General features: G+C 42.7%; 1 protein-coding gene across 1 annotated transcript; it reads right to left on the bottom strand.

Moving 5' to 3' along the window:
* Positions 1–38: 38 nt before the first annotated feature.
* LOC120541052 (B-cell receptor CD22-like) lies at positions 39–20,392 on the bottom strand. The gene is made up of 12 exons (XM_039772317.1): positions 20,369–20,392; positions 15,929–16,045; positions 11,795–12,142; positions 11,312–11,593; positions 10,789–11,052; positions 9,897–10,163; positions 9,405–9,671; positions 6,421–6,687; positions 4,645–4,744; positions 2,489–2,498; positions 2,328–2,399; positions 39–667 (listed from the first exon to the last, which is right to left on the bottom strand). Exons 2-12 carry the CDS (start codon positions 15,975–15,977, stop codon positions 614–616), a joined length of 1,980 nt encoding a protein of 659 aa, XP_039628251.1. The 5' UTR covers positions 15,978–16,045; positions 20,369–20,392; the 3' UTR covers positions 39–613.
* Between the last annotated feature and the right edge of the window lie 1,096 nt (positions 20,393–21,488).

Raw genomic sequence — 21,488 nt, 5'->3', positions numbered from 1 at the left:
CTATTTATATAAGATTTTTTTTTTTTTTGCCCAAATGTTCAGACCCCCCTGCTTTCTAACGCCCTTCTCAGCTGCTGTAGAACTTCTTTTTATATCCATAGCACATAATTGCAATATAAGCTCTTTCCACCCTGGTGTGGATTAAGTGGGTTATAAAATGTCACGTCACTACGACTAAATATATAAATTTTCAATTAGATATTTCCAAATGTAAAACACTAAAAACAGACAGTTCCAAAGGTCCATTCCCAGTGCGGCCCTCCACCAGATGTGGTCCTGTAGCTGACGCCCCCCCAGATTAAGGCTCAGTTTTCACATTTCCACATTTTCTTTCTGATCCGAGTCCCTACAATCTATTTCTGGCCCAATTCTGAGGTTCTCAGGCTGAGCTTTCACTAGTATGCCAGGGTGGTCTCGTTTCTTTATCCTCCTAATCCTTTCTCACATTAATGTAAATATTGGGCACATAAATCGGGTATATTCTGGTTGAATTTACTGCTGCAATAATTTTTATTTTAATTAATTGTCTCAATTCTAAAACATGTCAGGTAGCGATTCATGAACAATAATGAACCTCAGTTCCAGACGTGAAGTCATTCCTCGTTGACTGTCGTCACATTGCAGACTCCTCCGTGCTGTTCATTTTCCCATTAGTGGACTCCTGGACCTGAAAAGGTCAAATTAAACTCTGAATAAAGTCTGTTCTCGTCAGGTATTCAGTATTTCTCCCCTAGATATCCAGTTTAATGAAGTGAATGTTTCATGATGTCCCAGGTCTGTCGCTTCTGGGTTGGTGTGTGCAGAACTAAAGATAACTCCCAGCCTCTCACCAGCGTCTTCCCAGTTCAACCAGAGCTTACCAGTGACCTCCAGCAGACACTTCAGGTGTTAAAAAGTGAATGCATGATGACAGAGTGACTGAATGAGTTAAGTCTGAAAATGTCAGCAGGACCTACAGCTGGACTGACATCAGCGGGCCCACCGACGCTCACACCGTACTGTTTAGCGTCACGCGTCCTAATCTGGACGTCTTTGAGATGTGGAAAGGAATGCAGAATACAAAGATATAATGACAAGAAAAACATCTGTGAACACTTTAGAAATAAACTCCTTAACGTATAAACTTGTCTAAATATACTGTATGCTGTGATCTTCATCTGAGTTACAATAATGAGCCAACACAACCTGATTTTAGCTCATAACACACCAATTCTTCTATTGTTCTTGTACATTTTGGTGGACAGCCAGTATGGAGTGGTGTCCCAGCTAGGATGCACCCTGCTCCTCTGCCTGGCAGGAGGCCGACATAAGTTGCCCTGTCTTAAGCTGGAGGCAGACATGCCATGCCAACACGGACACACTGGCACCCCAGTGAGATCTCACAGATGATCCTTGCCCGGACTGGAAGTCAATGTGCTTGATAAGGCCTACCAAGACTACATGCACCACCGGTGTGCTAGGTGGCCAATTGTCTGGGCCTCAGTACCTGTTTGCATACCCGTAGGGCATAATGGGAATTGTAGTCCCACAGGGTAGCCCTGCTGGGCTCCATGGGTGTTGCCAGGGGTTGCTGCCAGGAATGGTTGTGGTTCCTCCATGCAGAGGAGGTTCCTGCATTAAATAAGCTGCGACACGTTCATTCAGGGAGTGCTGAGGGAGACCATTGTGCTTATGATTGTACTTGTGCTTTTGGAGGAAGAACTTGTCGGAGATACTTTCACATAATAAAATAGGATTTACTGAACTATTGACTGTGTTTGAGCAGTTGTGTCTCGAGTCGGGGCTTTGGACGCCCCATTGTGGTCACAATAACACATCATTCAGACATTCACAGTATCTGAAACCCCTAGGAGTTGGCAAAAATGAAGCGAGATTGGAGATGTGGTTTAGAGCTACTCTGACCAACAGACTCAAACAATTTGAAATTGCTATTCACAAGAAGCATCTACTGATGTAAAGTAAGCCTCGCTAAAAAACGATCTCTGAAGATCTACAGTCAAGAATTGGTGATTTGCATAAATCTGGTAAAAGGTTACAAGGTAATCTCAAAGAGTTAAAACGTTCATCAGTCCACAATTAGAACAACTGTGCGTAAATGAAGTAGTGGAGTACTTGAACTTAGAAACACAAAACTTAACTGTTGTTACTTAACAACAGTAAGGCAGCAAGAAGAACACGCAAACGTCACACACACAGCAGCTTGGGTGCTGCCCCTTGAGCTCGGAGGTGTTTCTGGTCACAATCTTCATTTTCATGAATGAATACTAAAACATCGTACTGAAAACAGAAATTTGAACGTACAAACAAATGAATCCACTGCTCCTTACCATCGGTGAAACGTCTGCACGGAAAGTCGTTTCTGCAGGCCTCATATCGGAGTCTTCATTGTTAAACTCCACCTGTAAACCCCAAACAGGGCCGAGTTGTTAATTATGGTGACAGTTAACACAGAGAAATAATTAAAAAGTAAAACCATTCAGGCTCCTACCGTTTTCATTCTTTAGGGACAGACAACACAAAAGAAAAGGAGACAAAAGTTGAGATGTTAGTGCATGTGAAGGACAGTTGACGCTTTACAGCAGCAGGTCGACCAGCTTTGTAAACTAAGAAGGTTTTCTAACTACACCATTAAATTTTCATTAAAATTATATTGAATTTTAGCTTCTGTACAAAAGCATTGTTGTGTTAGAGAAGGTCAGTAACTTCAGAATGAAATGCAAGGATAAAGCAAATGAACACCAAACAAAAAATGTGATGAACTATAATGAGGCCTCAAAACAGAACCATACAGAAGATCGTCAGTCCAAGCCGTCTCTCTGGGTTCACATTTTCCACGAGCTGGCTTAGTCTACGTGTTGCTCAAGTGCCTGAATCGAACTGTGGAGGCCTCATCTGACTGAAGTGAACTCATCAGTCCACCATACCTACAACGTCACTTTCTGACATTCCCAGTCAAGGGCATCATTCTCAAAGTATCCAACTCAACGTGATTATCATGTATGCTAATAAAATGCACTGCACTATTCATTCTAACTGATGGCGCATACCACCAGCACCATAACGTAATAACGGAAATGTTAAATATGTAACAATGACAGAGTAGAGTTGCTGCTCCTCCAGATTAAGTAGAGCCAGTTGAGGTGGCTTGGGCATGTCATAAGGATGTCCCCTTGGGTGACTCCCCCTAGAGCTGCTTCAGGCAAATCCCACTGGGCGAAGACCCTCTGGACCACCCAGGACATGCTGGAGGGATTATATCTCTGAGCTGGCTTGAGAATGTCTGGGAATTCTCCAGGAAAACTTGTAGTCATTCATTTTTATTTACTATTTTTTCTTTTTTTCTTTTTTTAAATTATAATATACAGGTACATTTGTCTGTTGCCTCATTTGCTTTTAACATTCTCAACAACAGTGCTAATTGTTGTGAAATGGTGACACAGACATAACACAAAATGACCCACAAACCAGGCCAGGACCTTTACTGGCCTACTTAAAGATAGGCCTCTCCGCAGGCAGCCTGTTTCCAAACTCCACTGGCTTTGGCCTGCATAGGCCCAAAATGGGGGGCTGGTCTTTTCTTTAAATGTTCACAAAAATACCAAAGAGTGAGCCTGACAGACAAGGCAAACAATTCATCTTTATATATAATTTATTTAAATGAGCAAAAAAGAAGCAGAAACAATAAAGTCAAACAGGAGAAAAGGGAGTCAACAAAGCGTTTGCCTAAAATGACACAACCCAAAGCTAACAAATTCAACCTGTAATCCAAGACAAGTTAAACAATCCAAAGAAATAATCAAAAATCCTGGGAAAACCAAAGAACATTCTGACAAGAAATCCACTCTAAGACAATCAATGAACCTCTGCTGGGTCCATTTCCTTCACCTGAATATATAGGCAGAGGACAGTCTCAGCAGCAGGATCCCTTTTATCTCGACTTAACACATGACTGTCTCAAGACCGGTTTTCACTGGTAGGCAGTTCTACTGTACAGTGGATTTCTGGACTGCTGGGTAATTTCAGGCCTTTAAAATTCTCGGTGTACTGACTCAGCACAAAACAGCAGAGATTTTATGTAGACATGAACAGGAGATGAGACATGATTGAAAAAAAAGGCAGATGATGAAACACAAAGTTTAAACCGTAATCCAACAATCAAAGTCTATAAAACTGGAAAAATACTTCTACATAACTAGGAATAGAAAGATCAGGATAAAGCACTGCACACTAACACAGGAATCCTAATATCAGATCCTCCACAAATGAAAGTGCTGACCTTCATGCTGGTGCTCCAGATAATGTCACACATCACATACTCCTGAGTGACACTGGGAAGGATCGCCGAAACAATGGTCAACACAAACCATTAAAAATAGTGAAGGCCCAGCTCATCAACAAAATGGTGTTATAATAAAATTCAACCTTTTAAATATTGCAAAAGCCAAGAAACAGATAAGAAAATCATATCCCATTAGGCATTAGCCCTCATATTCCATTTATAAGATATGTTAAAATGGTACAACATATAATAAGGCAAATAAAAAACAACAACATCGATATCAGTAAACAAGCAGGGCTGTCAGAACTCCAGACGTCTACATTTCCATTACGTTTTATCAAATTCTCGCTTGGCCTCCACTTTACCTTTTTTTACAGCAGCACAGTAGGAGGAGGAGCAGGAAGATGAATATGAGGAACAGACATCCGGTGAGGATAGAAACAAAAGAACTTGGACTTGGCTGTGCTGAGGACACAAAAATCAAAAACATAGTCAGGTCTGAACATAAAAATGGAATTAATAGTACAAGAAAAACAACTGGAAACTACACAAGTAGGCACATTTCACATGGACAAAGGAGAAAGGAGCAGAGAAAAACAACATTTGTTTGATTCTGGTGTTTGAGTCTTCAGTCGAGTAAGTCAGGCTTAGCATTTGTAACTTATCAAGGAGTAGCAACTGATTTATCAGTAAACTCACGTCAATTGTTAAGGGGTTAACTCAGAAATACATAGTAAGATAAGCCTATGGTGTCCTGGATGATGGACCGCAGCTTGTGAGACTCGTGGACTGGGGGTATCAATAAGGGGGATCAGACAAAGGAGAGGAGTCAGGGGGAGAACTTTGAGAATTGTCTGCAACTGAACATCAGCAAAACCAAAGAAAAGCTTAGTGACTTTCACCACACCACATCTGGTCACAGCTCAGGGAGTGGAGGTAAAGGTGGAGCACTGCTGCAAGTACTTGGGGGTTCACTCAGTGACAGGCTGGACTGGTCTCATAATACAGAGGAACTAGAGAAGAAGCTATTTACTTCTTAGTTTACCATAATCCTTTATTGTACAGTAGGTAGTGATAGTCTTCACATACTCTGTAATGGCCAGTGTGGTGTACTGTGCTGGTCACATCACCTCATCAAGCTGATTAAGAAGGTATGGGATGCCCTCTGGACCTGCTGGAGGTCTTAGTGGAGCAGAGAATGAACAGAAAACTTAGTGCCATTCTGAACAAAGCTGCACATCCTCTGTGTGAGAAAACAACACTGAGGACTTTCAGGTAACAAGTCATTTAGCAGAAGTGTGTCAGGAAATGTGACGGGTCTCCTTCATACCAACACAAATACACCTTTATAGCGCCCCAGTGGGACTGCACTTTGTATCTCTAGACAAGTCAGAGGTTTTATTTTTGTATAGTCATTTTGGTCTGGATTTGTGAGGGGGGTTGTTTGTCATAATCTATCTATCTATCTATCTATCTATCTATCTATCTATCTATCTATCTATCTATCTATCTATCTATCTATCTATCTATCTATCTATCTATCTATCTATCTATCTATCTACACGTCATGATCTGTATGTCATGGTGGTCCAGTGCTGATTGCCTCATTGCTCCCAGGTTCAAATCTTGGCCTAGTCCCTGTCTATGTGGATATTCCTCCTGTTCTGTTAGTTTCTTCCTGCATCCCAACCATGTGCCTCTTAGGTTACTTAGTGATGTGATTGGGGAAGATTTAAATTGGACAATTAAGCTGACATGTATGCTCTTGTGATGTGCTGGTTTGGCAGCTAAAGAGAAGGCCACACAGATTTGGAAATGATAAACCAACTCCACAAACACAGCAAGATTTGGTTCCCAGAGTGCTCCGTCATAGTCAATGACTCACAAAGCCAGCCCTGACATAAACCTTACAAGTAAATGTTCACAAAATGACTCTGCTGGTCCCCAATAGGGTTTGTTTTTTGCTCGTCTCTTGTCAATGTCCACTCCTATTTGTGTCTGTGTATATGACTCACATGACTGTAACAGATGACAAGATGGGCCACAAATCAAATCACACAATGAGGATCAATCCAAGTGAGTCTTATTGAGTGAACTTTCTTTAGCCAATTAATGAGATTCAATCAACAACAGACACCTACTCTTTACCACCAGGACCACCGTGGTCGTGTTCCCCGCTCCGTGTTTGTTCTTGGCCTCACAGTAGTAGAGCCCCCCATCACTGACGGTCACATATTGGATGGTCAGATTCTGTTCAGATCCTCTTCTGCTCACAGACGAGTTGCCCACTTGATACCACGTGTAGCTACTGGGGGGGTTTGCATTGGAGCTGCAGCTCAGAGTCACAGCGCCCCCTTTACGTATGGTATGAACTCGATGGCCTTTAATTGACGTGTTTTTTGGAGAATCTGGACAAATAAAATGTACAAAATATGAGACTTTTAAATTACTTGCAGTGACTGCTGTCCAAAGTGAAACTTATCTCTGCAAAAAGCTTAGCTCTTAAAAAATAAGATATAAACACTGAATTTCAGGAGAAACTGACTTAATATTAGTGAAGTTATCAGTCCATGCAGCAAGATAATTTTATTTGCCAAGATATCTTAAAATAAGAAAGAAATAAGAAAGCTCTGATAGGTGTTCAGGGGTTTGAAATAAGTAGGAAATGCTGTTTTTGAGAACAAATTACTTGAGATTAGACTTTCTACAGTGGAAATACACTGAGTATTAGATAACAATTTTTAATTCAATTATTTTGCATTCTTAATTTTAGCACACTGATAAATGAAGGGGGTGGCACGGTGGCACAGTGGGTATTGCTGCTGCCTCGTAGTTAGGAGACCTGTGGGTTTGTTTCCTGGGTCCTCCCTGTGTGGAGTTTGCATGTCCTCCCCGTGTCTGCGTGGGTTTCCTCCCACAGTCCAAAGACATGCAGGTGGGGTGTACTGGCGATCTGAAATTGTCACGTGTGTGTGCTTGGTGTGTGTGTGCCCTGTGGTGGGCTGGCGCCCTGCCCGGGGATTTGTTTCCTGCTTGTGCCCTGTGTTGGCTGGGATTGGCTCCAGCAGACCCCCATGACCCTGTAGTTAGGATTTAGCGGGTTGGATAATAGATGGATGGATGGATGGATGATAGATGAAGGCCAAGGAACAAGAGAACCTTCTTAATGCCAGTGGAGAACGACGGTCCTGTTACTTGAAACAAGTCAGCTCATCTTAAAACAGGGAGTCCAATATTAAATCTCGGTGCAGACATCTTAAAACAGGAACATTATTTTACAAGAATCACAGGACTGCGGCGCCACCGCGAAGTTCCAAATTGCTAACACCTGTCGTAATTCAAATGAATGATTCATTTTCCAGAATCTACTATTGCAAAATTACAATATAAAATAAATTTGGAAATATCACCATTCTACATATGTTAGAACTATGAGTGCTGGATAGTGGAGGGCGATGGGCGATTGATTTGTTCTCTTTGATGGACTCTTTTGAGTGAGTCTTACAAATCGATTTGTGCGTCTGAGCGGACTGATTTAGCAGAACTCGAGGGGTCACAAGTGCAGTGGCGTGTGTGTCGCGTTGTCACGTTGTCGCGTTGTCACGTTGTCACGTCACTCGTTGCACAGGCAGACATTTAAAGTGCATGTGTGAGGACCGCCCGACTGATTCATGTTAACTGCTCTCGTTGATAGAGAACGAGAATTCTGTCATTCATTAAGGATTCTCTCATCCATCGTACAACGCGGTTATATTAGAATGTACACATTTTACAAACGATACGTAAACCTAATATTAAACTAATAATGTCATATCCCTTTGTACATTCCATAAATTACACAAGATGGAACCTTATCAGAATATAAAGTTAATTATGGAAATACTATAACTACTGTAATTTAAGCAAATTTACAAAAAGCCGTGCATCGGACACGTCGTTCTCCTTAATGTCTTAGTGCACTCATTACTTTTACTATCCTGACTTTCTGGTTCTTGACTTGTCTGGTTTTGATTCTAAGCACATCTTACATCTCCTCTCCTGGCCATCTCGTTTGGTCGTAACAGCCTTGCCTATAAGTCTTAACACCATGAGCAAGTCGCATGATTGTCATTCATTTCGTTAGCAAACTGCATCATTACCCAAGAACGAGGTGCATAACTCTCATTCATTTGAACCATGAACCATATGGGAGCCAGGCATGCGATTCTCATGTATTTGATCGCTCAATGCAGTATCATACTTACTCAAGAGCAAGGCGCACAGTTCTTGTTCATTTCAGGATTGATTTGAATCATTACCCAGGAACCAGGCGTATGATTCTCATCCACTCGGTTCATAAATTGATTCATTACACAAGAAGAAGCCACTTAATTCTTGTTTAAGTTGTGAACGGAGTCATTCCCAGAGAAGGAGTCACACGATTTTCATTCATTTGATTCACAAACTGAATTATTATCCACAAACAATTTGCACAATTCTCATTCACTTATGATTTTCGAATATTTTACCTTATTTTAAATATACATTTTAACTACGAGTTATTAGCATGCTTAATATATCATTTTAAATATATAATTATGTATGAGGTGGCACGGTGGTGCAGTGGTAGCGCTGCTGCCTCGCAGTTAGGAGACCCAGGTTCGCTTCCCGGGTCCTCCCTGCGTGGAGTTTGCATGTTCTCCCCGTGTCTGCGTGGGTTTCCTCCGGGCGCTCCGGTTTCCTCCCACAATCCAAAGACATGCAGGTTAGGTGGATTGGCGATTCTAAATTGGCCCTAGTGTGTGCTTGGTGTGTTTGTGTGTGTCCTGCGGTGGGTTGGCACCCTGCCCAGGATTGGTTCCTGCCTTGTGCCCTGTGTTGGCTGGGATTGGCTCCTGCAGACCCCCGTGACCCTGTATTCGGATTCAGCGGGTTAGAAAATGGATGGATGGATGGATTATGTATGAATTTTTTGTAATGATTTATTGATGATGTGATTCATTCAGAAGATGCCCATCTCTTTCCAATCCTATTGAGGAATCAAATGAATCAATTCAGGTAAATGGGTTACTTGAACAAATCAAATCAGTAAAGTGAAGTGAAGTGCCCACCACTAATGCTGCTGTGTGGTATAAAGACCACCTACACTGCACATCGAGGGTCACAGCTGTGGCGTTTTCCCCTCCATGTCGGTTCCTCGCCTCACAGTAGTAGTTCTCAGCGTCGTTCAGTGATACGTTTCTCAGGTTCAGATTCTGTTCCAGTCCTCTTTGGACAACAGAGGACTTGCTCCTGTGATACCAGGTGTACCTGCTGGGGGGGTTGGCATCAGAGGTGCAGCTCAGAGTCACAGCGCCCCCTTCTGGAATGCTGTGAAGACGATGGCCTCTAACTGACGTATTTCTTGGAGAGTCTAAAAAATAAAAGTGTGCAAAATTCGGACAATTTTAAATTGCTTGCAGTGGCTGCTGTCCAAAGTGCTAATAGTGACAAGACACAAGTATAAAGAGTTCAAAAACACGTCTCAGTAAAATGATTAAATGGACACATAAATACAATCTTTTACTTCTATTCTATTTGTCCAGATATAACATAATTAGGAGTTCCGGACTGTTCCTGTTGTGTAAAGAGCACCCACACTGCACGTCGACTGTCACTTCCATAGATCTCTCCATTCCGTGTTCGTTCTTCGCCTCACAGTAGTAGAGCCCCCCGTCACTGAGGGTCACGGATTTGATGGTCAGCTTCTCTCGAGACCCTCTTTTGGTCGCAGACGATTTGCTCACATGATACCAGCTGTAGCTGCTGGGGGGGTTTGCATTCGAACTGCAACTGAGTGTCACAGCGCCCCCCTCGGGAACGCCGGTAACAGAACGTCCTGCAATTGAAGTGTTTCTTGGAGAATCTGAAAGATCCGATAATTTACATCAGACATTCATTTACAAGCTCTGAACACTTTTAGTGTGTTGTTTTAATGGGGCTCTCTGTAGATATTGTTAAAGGAACGGTATAATTAGAATAAAGTATTAATTCAAATGAGATTACACCAGTGGTAATATTTAAAAAGGCAAATCCAATACCATCTCTAGAGCCACTCAGACACTTGTCATGATTCTGTGGGCTGAACATTTTACTCCACAAAGAGCTGCAAATCTCAAGACATAGACATGAAACTTTAGATTTTTAGATAAATAGATTGATAGATAGATATGAAAGGCGCTATATAATAGATAGATAGATAGATAGATAGATAGATAGATAGACATGAAAGGCGCTATATAATAGATAGATAGATAGATAGATAGATAGACATGAAAGGCGCTATATAATAGATAGATAGATAGATAGATAGACATGAAAGGCGCTATATAATATATAGATAGATAGATAGATAGATAGATAGATAGATAGATAGATAGATAGATAGATAGATAGATAGATAGATAGATAGATTCATCCCCTCATCAGTAAAAATTGTTATTTTTAAAAAGAGTACTTTTCTCGATATCCATTGCATCAGGAGTACCTACACTGCACATCGATGGTCACGGCTGAGGAGTTTGCAGCTCCGTGTTCATTTTCCGCATTGCAGTAATAGACGCCATTGTCACTAGGGGTCACCACATTGACTGTTAGAGTCTGTCCAGTTCCTCTGCTGGTGACCACGGATTTCTTCACCTGATACCAGGTGTAGTGGCTGGGTGGGTTTGCATTGGAGTTGCAGGTCAGATTTGCTAATATTCCCAGAGTCCACTTGACAGGATTGTACAGCATGTGTGTGTTCTTAGGACCATCTGAAAAATCAGAAGTATAATTAAAGATTAGAAAATAAAAATAAAATCTATGTGCGATATAGTGCCTTTCACATATCTACATATTTATTTATGTGTTAACACACATGTGCATGGAAGGCAGGTGGGCCACAGCCTCGCCTTTGTGAGGACGCAGAATAACTGGAGGGCGACGTGTTAAAGCAAAGCGGTTTGGTGTTAATTCTCCTAACATCCTCCACTTTCATCATGTCTGACTTTGTTAAAGTGTAGAGTGACTTACAGGTGACGTTCAGAGTGACCGTGTTGTTCCAGTGTTGTCCTCGGCTGCTTGCTGTGCAGGTGACCGTCTTGTCATGGTGGAGATGTGACGCATTAAAATGCAGGACAGCCGACTCGACTTTGATTCCGTTTGCCTTGCTGGACTCCTCAAATTCAATCCCATTCAGTGTGTCACTCCAGGTCAGGACTGGGGGGTCACTGGGACATGCAGATGGAGCAGAGCAGGTCAGACTGGTGGCTGTGCCCTCCTTTACTGGGACAATCGGAGTGATCAATGGCTTATCTGAAAAAAAACAATGGAGCAAACTGTAAATTCATGAAGACAAGTGTGGACAGTTGATGGCCGTTGAGTACAAGTGAGTGTGAGTGAGCTGAGCAATGAATGACGAGATGACATCTGATGCTGGTAGACATGTTGGAGAAGCTAATACTGAGCTGTTCGGTGGCTGTCATCACTGGGATTTACAGGGCAGGGATGTCTTACCTCGTACTTGAATGTTAACGTGACTTGCTGTAAATGTGTATTTAAGTTTTCCTTCAGTTCTAAAGTAATACGCCCCTTCCTGCTGAAGTCCAACTCTGTCCAGCCATGTGCTGCAGTTTCTCACTTCCACATCACCGATTGTGACACTGATGTTTTCCCAGACGCCATAGGAAGTGTCCTTTCTGAACACCTCGTTTCCCTTCCACGGGTCATTAACTATCCACACTCCAATCTGATCGTCTCCGAGTCCTTTTTTGGGTTCAAATGAGCAGGGAATGAAGACGCAGGAGCCGTCCAGAGCTTCAATATTCTCGGGCAGTGAAACTGTGGACCTGTAACAACGTGTGCCTGAAAATGGAAACATCAGGTAGATTAACAAAATTCAAGCCAATACTTGGCATCCACCATCTGTCCTACCTGCTCCAGTCCTGCTCATTTGTTTCAAAATTGCAAATTAAATTATCCCAATGTTCAAATAAGGGAGAAAAAAAGAGAATAAATATTCATAAAGTACGCGCATTGAACAGACGTAATCATTCAGCAAGTTTTGAGTCAGTATCATTTCTCGATTCACTTGACTTGTGGTTTCAGAGAAGATCAGGACAACACAAGTGAACTAAAGCATCTGAAGGCACTCAGGAGTTCAGATCAGCCCAGCGGACTTCATTGTAGTCAAACCAACTCAATGAAAAATACCTGAGCTTTGAGGATTTGCCTTTCTGATTTGAATTTGTCTTTTATTTTTATGGTGTAACTAATCAGAAGTCAGATGGCACAGCTGCTGGTTTCATTGCCTCAAATCATCTGAACTTTGTTATGAAGTGGAGTCTTCCATGAAGACAAAATGGGGGTGAGGCCTAAGGCAGGCCATGCTCTTCACCATCCTACCCAGAAGATGCTCACCTTAATCCAGCCGCGCCCTGCTGGCTTTAACCGGAGCAGGCTCCAGAAATGGCAGCAAAACAATTCAAGTCCCATAAGAGGAGGGATGACCATAAATCCCCAGCAAGTATTAAAGAGGGAAAACATAGAAAATGTGTGAAGTTAAGATTCATTTATCAAAACTATCAGGCTCATAAAATGGATGCATGGTTGGAAAATACAGGAAAGTGCTCCGATAAGCAGAAAGAGACAAAAGGACTTACCTAAAAAGGCGATCGGCAGCAAACAAGTTGAATAACACAAGCCAAGAGGCCGCATGTATCGAACGTCACAAAGTTACTCTTAGGAGTTACACTCAAAGTCGGACTAGGATGAGAATTTGTCCCACCTCAGAGCTGGACATGAGAAGTATTTGTGAAGCTTCCTACACTTAGCGCTAAGCGAGGAGTAGGAGTCCACATTTGAGAGTGAATGACGTCATGAATTATGGTACCTCACGTCACAAAATGGCACTCGTGAAGGTGTTTTGTAGTCTTCCTGCAAAGTTGTCTTTAGATACTAAGGCTTCACCACAAACACAGTAACAATAATAATAGGAGTTTTCAAAGTAGCAGAAGGAGGAGAAGAAGAAGAGGAAGAAGAAGAAGATCATATTAATGCAGGATGTTGCGCGGACAACAACATCAAGAATAACAAAGTTTGCATCCATGACCATCAGCGTGTTGATACTCGTGTATCACTTGTGATTCATCCACATTTGGAGCTGTGAACTTTATGTGTGTGTGTCATCAATCGCACCAACAATGAATGCTGCTTGCTTTACCATGACCTCATGTGACATGATGGGGAGATGTACAAACCCGCGTATTACCTCATGTGCTGTAACGGCGTTCGAGAAATGAGTGGTTGTGACGCATCATCACTGCAAGGCTGCATTTTCACCAGGACCAAAAAACCATAAAGTTACCAACACTTTCATTTTGGTGGACAGAGTGTGGTTTCTTCATGTATATATGGAGAGATCATGTGACGTACGAGACTTGTTATGAATGTTATTCCATCACTGTCAGATCAATTTTTTTTATGGATCCATTGTCTTCCAGCGTTTGTGCCTTTTCTGGGTTGTGTGTGCCGATCTTCGCCTGAATGACGTCTTCTCACAGTTCCTAGTGTGTTAGGACAATTCATAAGCTCCACTAAATCCTGGTGAAGCTAGAAGTAGCTTCCTAAATTAGTAAAACTGATAAAATGCTATTACTTCCACTCCACCAAATTTACGTCGCTCTGAGGTTTTGGAGCCGTCTTTGAGGACTGTTTTTCTACTCTGATAAACGTGGCTACAGAATTCAATCAAATACTCACAGAGCTCCACTTTAAATGAATGATCTCCTGCTCCTGAGCCTTCTCAGCTGACTTGTATAGCCAGAGGGTGGGCTCAAGAGATGTGACATCAGGGTGGCCCTGCATCCTAGGGAACCACCCGCAAAAGCACATGGGAACACAAGAACATTTAACGGGACAGAACACGATTACAGGATTACAATTGAAACCAACACAAATAAAAAGACAAAGAAATGAACTAAAACAAAACAATACAACATTAAATACACAAACATTCACACTGATACATAGTGGGGCCCGGTCCAGTTTCAGGTTTGGTTTGTTTAACCCCGTGTTTCAGAGGATCACCAGGAGCCTCAGAACTGTTATGGTGGTCTTCAGCTGACTTATTGAATATTAACGTCTGTCTTAAGCTCAGTGAAAACGATGTGGTGACTGGGCTTACTGCCCCCTTGTGGCCGCTGCCCTCACACACACACACACACACACACACACACACACTGGAATGAATGAGTTGCTAACCGAGTGACTTTGTTATTTATGTGAGGTTTCTTTTCTGATGTGACAAGTCAAAGGAAGTCAGTTTATTTTTGTGTAGCGCTCTTCACTCAGCACAGACTCAGAGTGCCACATGTCACCTCCATCACTTCCTTTATTGATCACAACACTGACGACAGTTTATTCTTGGCACTGAAATGTCACTTACAGCCTTGTGCATTGGTGTTACAAGCCGAGTTTTAGGTTTGTAGCTCCAAATAAAATAAAATGAAATTGTAATCAGCTGCAGGCTATCAGAAAAATCACCAGTCCTGCATTCAGTGGCTTAAATGAAAGCCTTTCCTCAAACTGATATTTTTCCATCTGTTGTTTTGTACTGATGGCAAACAAAAATGGTTAATTATGTGGAGAATGGAGATAACAACATTCCTAATGCAATAGTCGTAGACTAGCAAATATAAGATCCAAAAGCACTTCCAGAATCTGCCCACTAGAGGGGGAAATCACTGTCAGTGCCCAGCTCGTAATAAGAGCAGGCTTCAGATCTTTATAAAAATGGAGCTCTGAAGAGCACAAAAGACATAAAAGAGACGCCAGCAAGGCAGTCCAAGACAAACAAAGTCTCAGTACAATATCTAAGACAGAGACAAGAAACAGAACACAGGTTCAAAAATGCAGTCAGCACTTGAGCAAACTCAACACTCCCAGACATGTCTGAAATGAGCCAGCAGGAGCTGTGGAGGAACCTCTGGATTTTTAGGGCAGTTCCTGGCTGGGATTGGCAGGTTATTCTAGAATATGAATTATTCCATTTATTAAGATCTGTGCTGCTGCTATTTTGTGGAGTTTTGTGACGGTGTTGCTAGGCGGCTGATGAGTTTTGGAGTCAAAGGTATAAAGTTCTTCCCAAACACGTCCATTCTATCACCATTTGCAGAAACATAACAAAAGAATAACGTGGGTTTACTTAGCTAGTGCTTCTTTTCTACATAAGTTTGATTACGATTTAGGGTTTTTATATTAATTTTATGAAAGTGTTTATTTGGAGTCCCACTTAGAAATCTTTACTTGTTTTCCTGGCTCATGTCTCTACTCCTAGTCCTTTATTTAAGAGTTTCTCTGTCACCTTTGTGGTGCAAGAACAGATGTGATAAAGTGAGTGTGTGTGTGGGTGTCACCTCATCCAGAGCTGTGCCCACTGTGCCCTCCATCAGGTAGCAGCCAGTACAGAACTTGAGTGGATGATTCATATGATGGTCATAAGTCTCACTTTCAGTATGTCATGTCATAAAAAAGCTTCATTTCATTTTAGTGTCCATTTTTTGCCTAATTCATCTTGTCACGTAGGTGAAGCCGTTGTGTAAGTGTAAGAAGATCGACAGCATCGAGAGAGTTAAATAAAGGAAGGCTGACCTTGAAGAAGCCATAAAGTCAGAACTAGAACGGCTACTTGTTTGGCCATCTTGTTACTTCTGAAGATAAGCTCGTGCAGACGGGCGGCCCTTCAGAGCTTCCTTAGGAATGCAGCAACTGGAAGAGAAAGATGAGAGGAGACAAGTGACCTTCACTTTACATCGTAAGGGTGCAGATTTATCAATACCTCCATAAACAATGGCACTAGAGTCAAAAGTAATACAATTCTGGGGTTTCTTCAAAACACAAACCTGTAAATTATACAAGAGAGGAGTCGAGAAAGGAAGAACAGAAAGTTTCAAGTCAAACGGATGAACACAAGATGGATGCTGAAGTCCTGCTGAACTGACATTAAAAGTGAGAGACAGACAGACAGAGAGAGAGGTTGGGAGCTTGCACTGATAGCACCCACCACACCACGACCCACCTGGATTGGGACCCGAGTGCAGCGGGTGACACATCAGTGCCACACTAGTGTGAGGTTTGGTTTTTTTTGAGGTGACTGGAGGGCCAATCCTGTCACCAGCCCCCAAGGGTCCCTGCAGGTTGGAGGACTTTCTTGCAGGGCTGGATGAAGGTTAACGGAGCAATTTCAGGTTAAGGGTCTCGCTCACGGGCCCAACGGAGTGGAGTCACTTCTGACAGATGGAGTTACCTCTAAATGTTGTTTATTTGTTTGTTGTTTAAGACTTGGTGTGTTTGTTAGAAATATGACAAAAAATAAGACTAGTCTTGTGGAGAACTCGGATTGGTTAGCTTATTTTTTAGGACCACCCTAATACATCTCTCTATTATAAAAATAAATCTTGGAAGGCTTGGAAGGAGACAATACGTGATTTTCTCTGAGACACTTTAACGTCCTGCTAGACAAGGCAGTGTGACAAAAGGACAGCTGCTGTACGGGCCTTTAAATGATCGACGAGCAACGTGACAGCAGCAGCAGTAAGCCAGCAGCTGATCGGACCGAATCTCCTTCGTGTGCGTTCAGCCTCCTCCTTCATAGCGTGGGGGTGGGCGAGTGAAGCGAGCATGGGACAAAGCCCCCTAGTTTTATATATAAGATATATGTATATTGTTAAGTGGTAATACCACTCCATGGCGAGGTTTGGCGCTGTCACTGAATGCCTCTCATCTCATTTGACCTGCTGATCCAGCAATTGGTGGTGGGCTGCCTAGTGACATCACTTCTGGTTCCTGTGCAACTGGACCTGCCACTTCTACCTCACACACCTCCTAACTGGGGTTGTCACCATCATGAACTCAATTTAGCTGAGGACTTTTGTTTTATTAATAATTTATTAATAAAATTATTTATAATTATTGTGTTTTCCATTATCACTGGAAGGTGCCCCAAATTTTGTTAGTATCTTTTTTGTCACTCTCTCTCTCTCTCTCTCTCTCTCTCTATATATATATATATATATAATATATATAATATATTCAATTAACTATATACTGTGTATATATATATATATATATCCTCCAATTGTCTTAGATAAATCATTAGTAGGTTCTCCTAGATGTCTTTATTCTGCCCAGATTCTTTTTTTCCCAGAGGTTGTCGTTACTGGCCTTCTTCTTCTTCTTTCAGCTGCTCCTGTTAGCGGTCACCACAGCAGGTCATCTTCTTCCATATCTTTCTGTCCTCCTCATCTTGTTCTGTCTCATCCATCACCTGCATGTCCTCTCTCACCACATCCACAAACCTTCCTCTTTTCCTCCTGCCTGTCAGCTCAGTCCTTAGCACTCTTCTCCCAGTATACCCAGCATCTCTCCTCTGTACACGTCCAAACCAACACCATCTCGCCTCTCTGTCTTTGTCTCCCACCCATCCCACCTGAGCTGACCCTCTAATGTCCTCATTTCTAATCCTGTCCATCCTCGTCACACTCAATGCCAATCTTCACATCTTTAACTCTGCCACCTCCAGCTCTGTCTCCTGTGCCATCGTCTCCAGCCCATATAACATAGCTGGTCTCACTGCCGTCCTGTAGACCTTCCCTTTCACTCCTGCTGATACCCACTAACTAATAATAAATAAATAATAATAATAATAATAATCCCACTAAATGTTTCACTAACACCAAATCCAAAGACACGTGAGCATCCTCTTCCCTAAATCCTAATGAATTTGGTAACTAAACTCCAAATATTTTTGTCAAAATTGTCAATTTGTCAAAATGTTGGAAGTGCACAATGCTGACCTTCAGGCTGCCACTTGGGTGATGTTGTGGGTCGCGACTTTCTCACGTAACGATGAGGAGAGCTGCTGATACACAAATTTTCCAAAAACGTGTGTGGTCACAATTAAACAAAACAAGATGCAAACTACTTTAAAGCAGTTTTAAATGCTCATTATTGAGAAAAATAATGAAAAATGTGAATTCTACACATTCAAAACCCATACAAGAAAAAACGATAGGGACAAATGAAACTAAACCCAGAATAAAAGTGAAATATACGTATATAAATGAATATATTGTCACTGATACATGTCAGAGGCTTGCCCGAGGTATGTGACGCCCCTTCGGGATGACAGGGGGTGCTGGCACTAATCATGGCCTCTCCCTTTCTGTCCGTAGGGCTGAGAAGACGCCCAGTGAGGCTCCTTCCAGTCACTGACCCGTACATTCTGAGCCGACCAGAGAGAGGCGTCTTTCGCTTATCAAGGAACCCACGAGACGGAGGTCCCTGGGCAGACAAAGGGCCGAGGGATGGCATTGTTTTGAGAGACCCAACGGGGCTCCCTGTTGATTTATGTTCACAAATCGCACCACCAAGTGCCCTTTTTGTTTGCATTTCATTTTTGAGGACTTGAGGACGACTCAGTTGGTGTCCCAAAATTTACTCTGTAGAACTGCCATTCCTCACACGACCACCAAATTTATAAGGATGAACATACAAATGTGTTCAACATTTTTCCACGTCACCGTACATCGAATAACAAATTTCTTTTATTTGTAGTTTATAAGCAGAGAAACAACTGGCCTTCTGACCGCTCCTTGGGGTCTGCCTTTGAAATGATGACACCTGATTTGGGGTCGTGTGTTTCCCTGTATTTTCCAGAATTGTAATGAAGTCACCTCTAACTCTAAGAAAGGTCCCATAACTTCTACATCACTTGCTACAAGAGTTTTTGATTTAAATTTCCTACTAAATTGTCTGACCAATTCTACCTGACCTCTGTGTCCCCTTTCGCCTTCGAGAACGTTACAGATCCCTCTACCAGTCCCTGGTTTCTTCTGCTTGTGTGGAGGCTTCTTCTCCATTGCTGCCTCTGTTCCTTCCTGTCCCCCGTCTAGAGTTTGTACAGCACACAGAGGACAGAAATATAAAGGACTCTGTGCGTATAAGGACGGTGGAGTGGTGTTTGGAGTCTGTCTGCATGTTAGTCCGCTGGCTGGTGGATGCCCGGGTGAGGGTATTTACTTATTAACTTTCCTGATGTTTGCGCCACACTTGGTGCACCGTTTGAGAGCCACTCATCATCTATGGCATCGCTCGTCTGATGTTTGTTAATAATTATATGAGAGGTAGAAAATTAAAAAAATGACAAAACAAGTAAAGTAGGTTTGGAATGATGGGCTGCAGTGTGAAAGACCTGGACGTATGGACAGTTTTGTAAAAGCCACCTGGACACCCGGATTGGTGCTGAAAAAAAAGGGCATGGTAACCTGACCCCAGCCACACTTTTCCTGTTGAGCAGCTTCTGCCATGAAAACTACATTTGTCTGTAGGGTAAAAACATTTTGATGATTTCAGTAAACACATAAAAGCGTATCTGTGACTCACGTACTGTCAGGTCACAATGGCTTCCTATGGCCCCAAGAACACTTCTAAAGCATTCATGAAGCGAGGCGTCCTAATAAAACCACCTCACTTGGTGACAGGCAGTGGTGGCTTTATCAGGAAACGGATTTCTTTTGATGTTACCTACTTCACTATAAGAAGTTTGAATTCTTCGTATTCACAAGTAACTTTAAGAGCACATCTAACGCTCCTAATAGGCCTCACTGCACAGAGGTGAAAAGCTCCCCTTGTTGGGGCCAAACGTCGCCTTTAAAGTCTTGGTACACGACAGGCTTTGAGTAATCGAAGTGTCTTTGCAGCACCTAATCTCAAGTGTCACCGTGAATTCTTATGGGGACAATTACAACAAGCGCCGACCTGGAAGAGGCTCACTTTAGAATGACGGAGCAAACATCCCTAAAGAAGATCATTATCATGTCGGCTTGCAAAACGTTTACCATAAGAATCACTCTTAAAGTTAAAAGAATAAAGAAACCTTGACAATCATACAGAAATGATATGAAGAGTCTGTTTACGCAGCACACACACACTCAAACTCCTCGGCTTGACACAATCACAAAAGAATCCAATCGTCAAGACACTAAAAACACAAATAATGTTAAAAAGAAGTCGAACAAACCATTAGCTCACCTAACAGGTTGAAGAAGGTCCGGCAGCATTTAGAGTTAATGAGGGGTCCGTGCCGAGGTGTCAGGAAGTCATCGTTGTGGTGACCACGAGGCGATCAAAGGCGGTGAATCTGCACGCTCTGAGGGTTCCGTTTCCGCCTCTTCAGTGGTCTCGCAGGCCACTGCAGTTTCTATCTGCCCACAGACTACAAAAAGCTGAACAATGTGGCTGACGGGACCACAGTAAGGCTGAGCTGGGCACTCCTCTGCCATCTAAACTAAATAAGTTCTGATGTCTGAACGAGGAGTCTGCCGGTGCACGTTTTACACATCTTTATTGTCACACACACTGCATAATAAGACTTACACAGAATAGTGGACACTAATACAGCAGAACTTGGACCGCTACGTATACATGCTGGACACATCTACATACAGTGTAATATGGAGAAATCAGATGTACAGATACATTTATGTTTCTGTTGGGTGACCTAGAAGTTAAGGCTTTGGACTTCAGTCCCTCAGGTTGTAGGTTCAAATCCCACTACTGACACCACGTGTGACCCCCAGCGGCTCCAATTGGAAAAACAAAGAAATGTCACCAATTGTATCTCAAAGGTCACAAGTCGCCTTGGGTAAAAGCATCAGCCAAATGAGGAATTCTAAATATATTGTAACAAAGGCTCTATATTGGTGCTGACCCGACACAGACTAACGTATAAAATAAGACTTTTATTTTTTTCAGCTGGAGGGCACGTCTTTCCCCGTGAACCCCCAGCCACAACTCAGTCCCACAATAAGCTCAACACAAGCAAACCAAAACACGCCCTTCTGACGCCACCACTCCTCCCTTGAAGCTTCGTCCTCTCCTCCCGACGCTGGCCGTTGAGTAGTGGTGGCTGACCCCTTTTATAGCCCACCCCGAAGTGTTCCAGGTGTTTGACCTCCTGGTTCCAGTTGCACTTCCGGGTGGGGCTGTAGAGTTTTCCAGCAGTGCTCCAGGACCCATGCAGCTCCCCCTGGTGGCCACCCCTGATCCCAACAGGGTTGTGGAGGACTCCATCTCCCATGAAGCCCTGCAGGAAACTGAGGCACCATCGTCAGCCAGGGAGGCTGCCACCAAGCGTCCCGGAGGAGGTATT

Source organism: Polypterus senegalus, chromosome 12 (genome assembly GCF_016835505.1).
Source record: "Polypterus senegalus isolate Bchr_013 chromosome 12, ASM1683550v1, whole genome shotgun sequence".
NCBI lineage: Eukaryota > Metazoa > Chordata > Cladistia > Polypteriformes > Polypteridae > Polypterus > Polypterus senegalus.
This window is presented reverse-complemented; position numbering and strand designations above follow the sequence as displayed.

Coding starts and splice junctions, on each gene's coding strand:
- LOC120541052 (XM_039772317.1), bottom strand. CDS start 15,977: ATGGCCAAACAAGTAGCCGTTCTAGTTCTGACTTTATGGCTTCTTCAA. Junction 12,143..15,928: donor GACTTTATGGCTTCTTCAAG/GTCAGCCTTCCT, acceptor TTCCATTTTCAG/GCACACGTTGTTACAGGTCC. Junction 9,672..9,896: donor AGTGACAGTCGACGTGCAGT/GTGGGTGCTCTT, acceptor TTTATTTTTTAG/ACTCTCCAAGAAATACGTCA.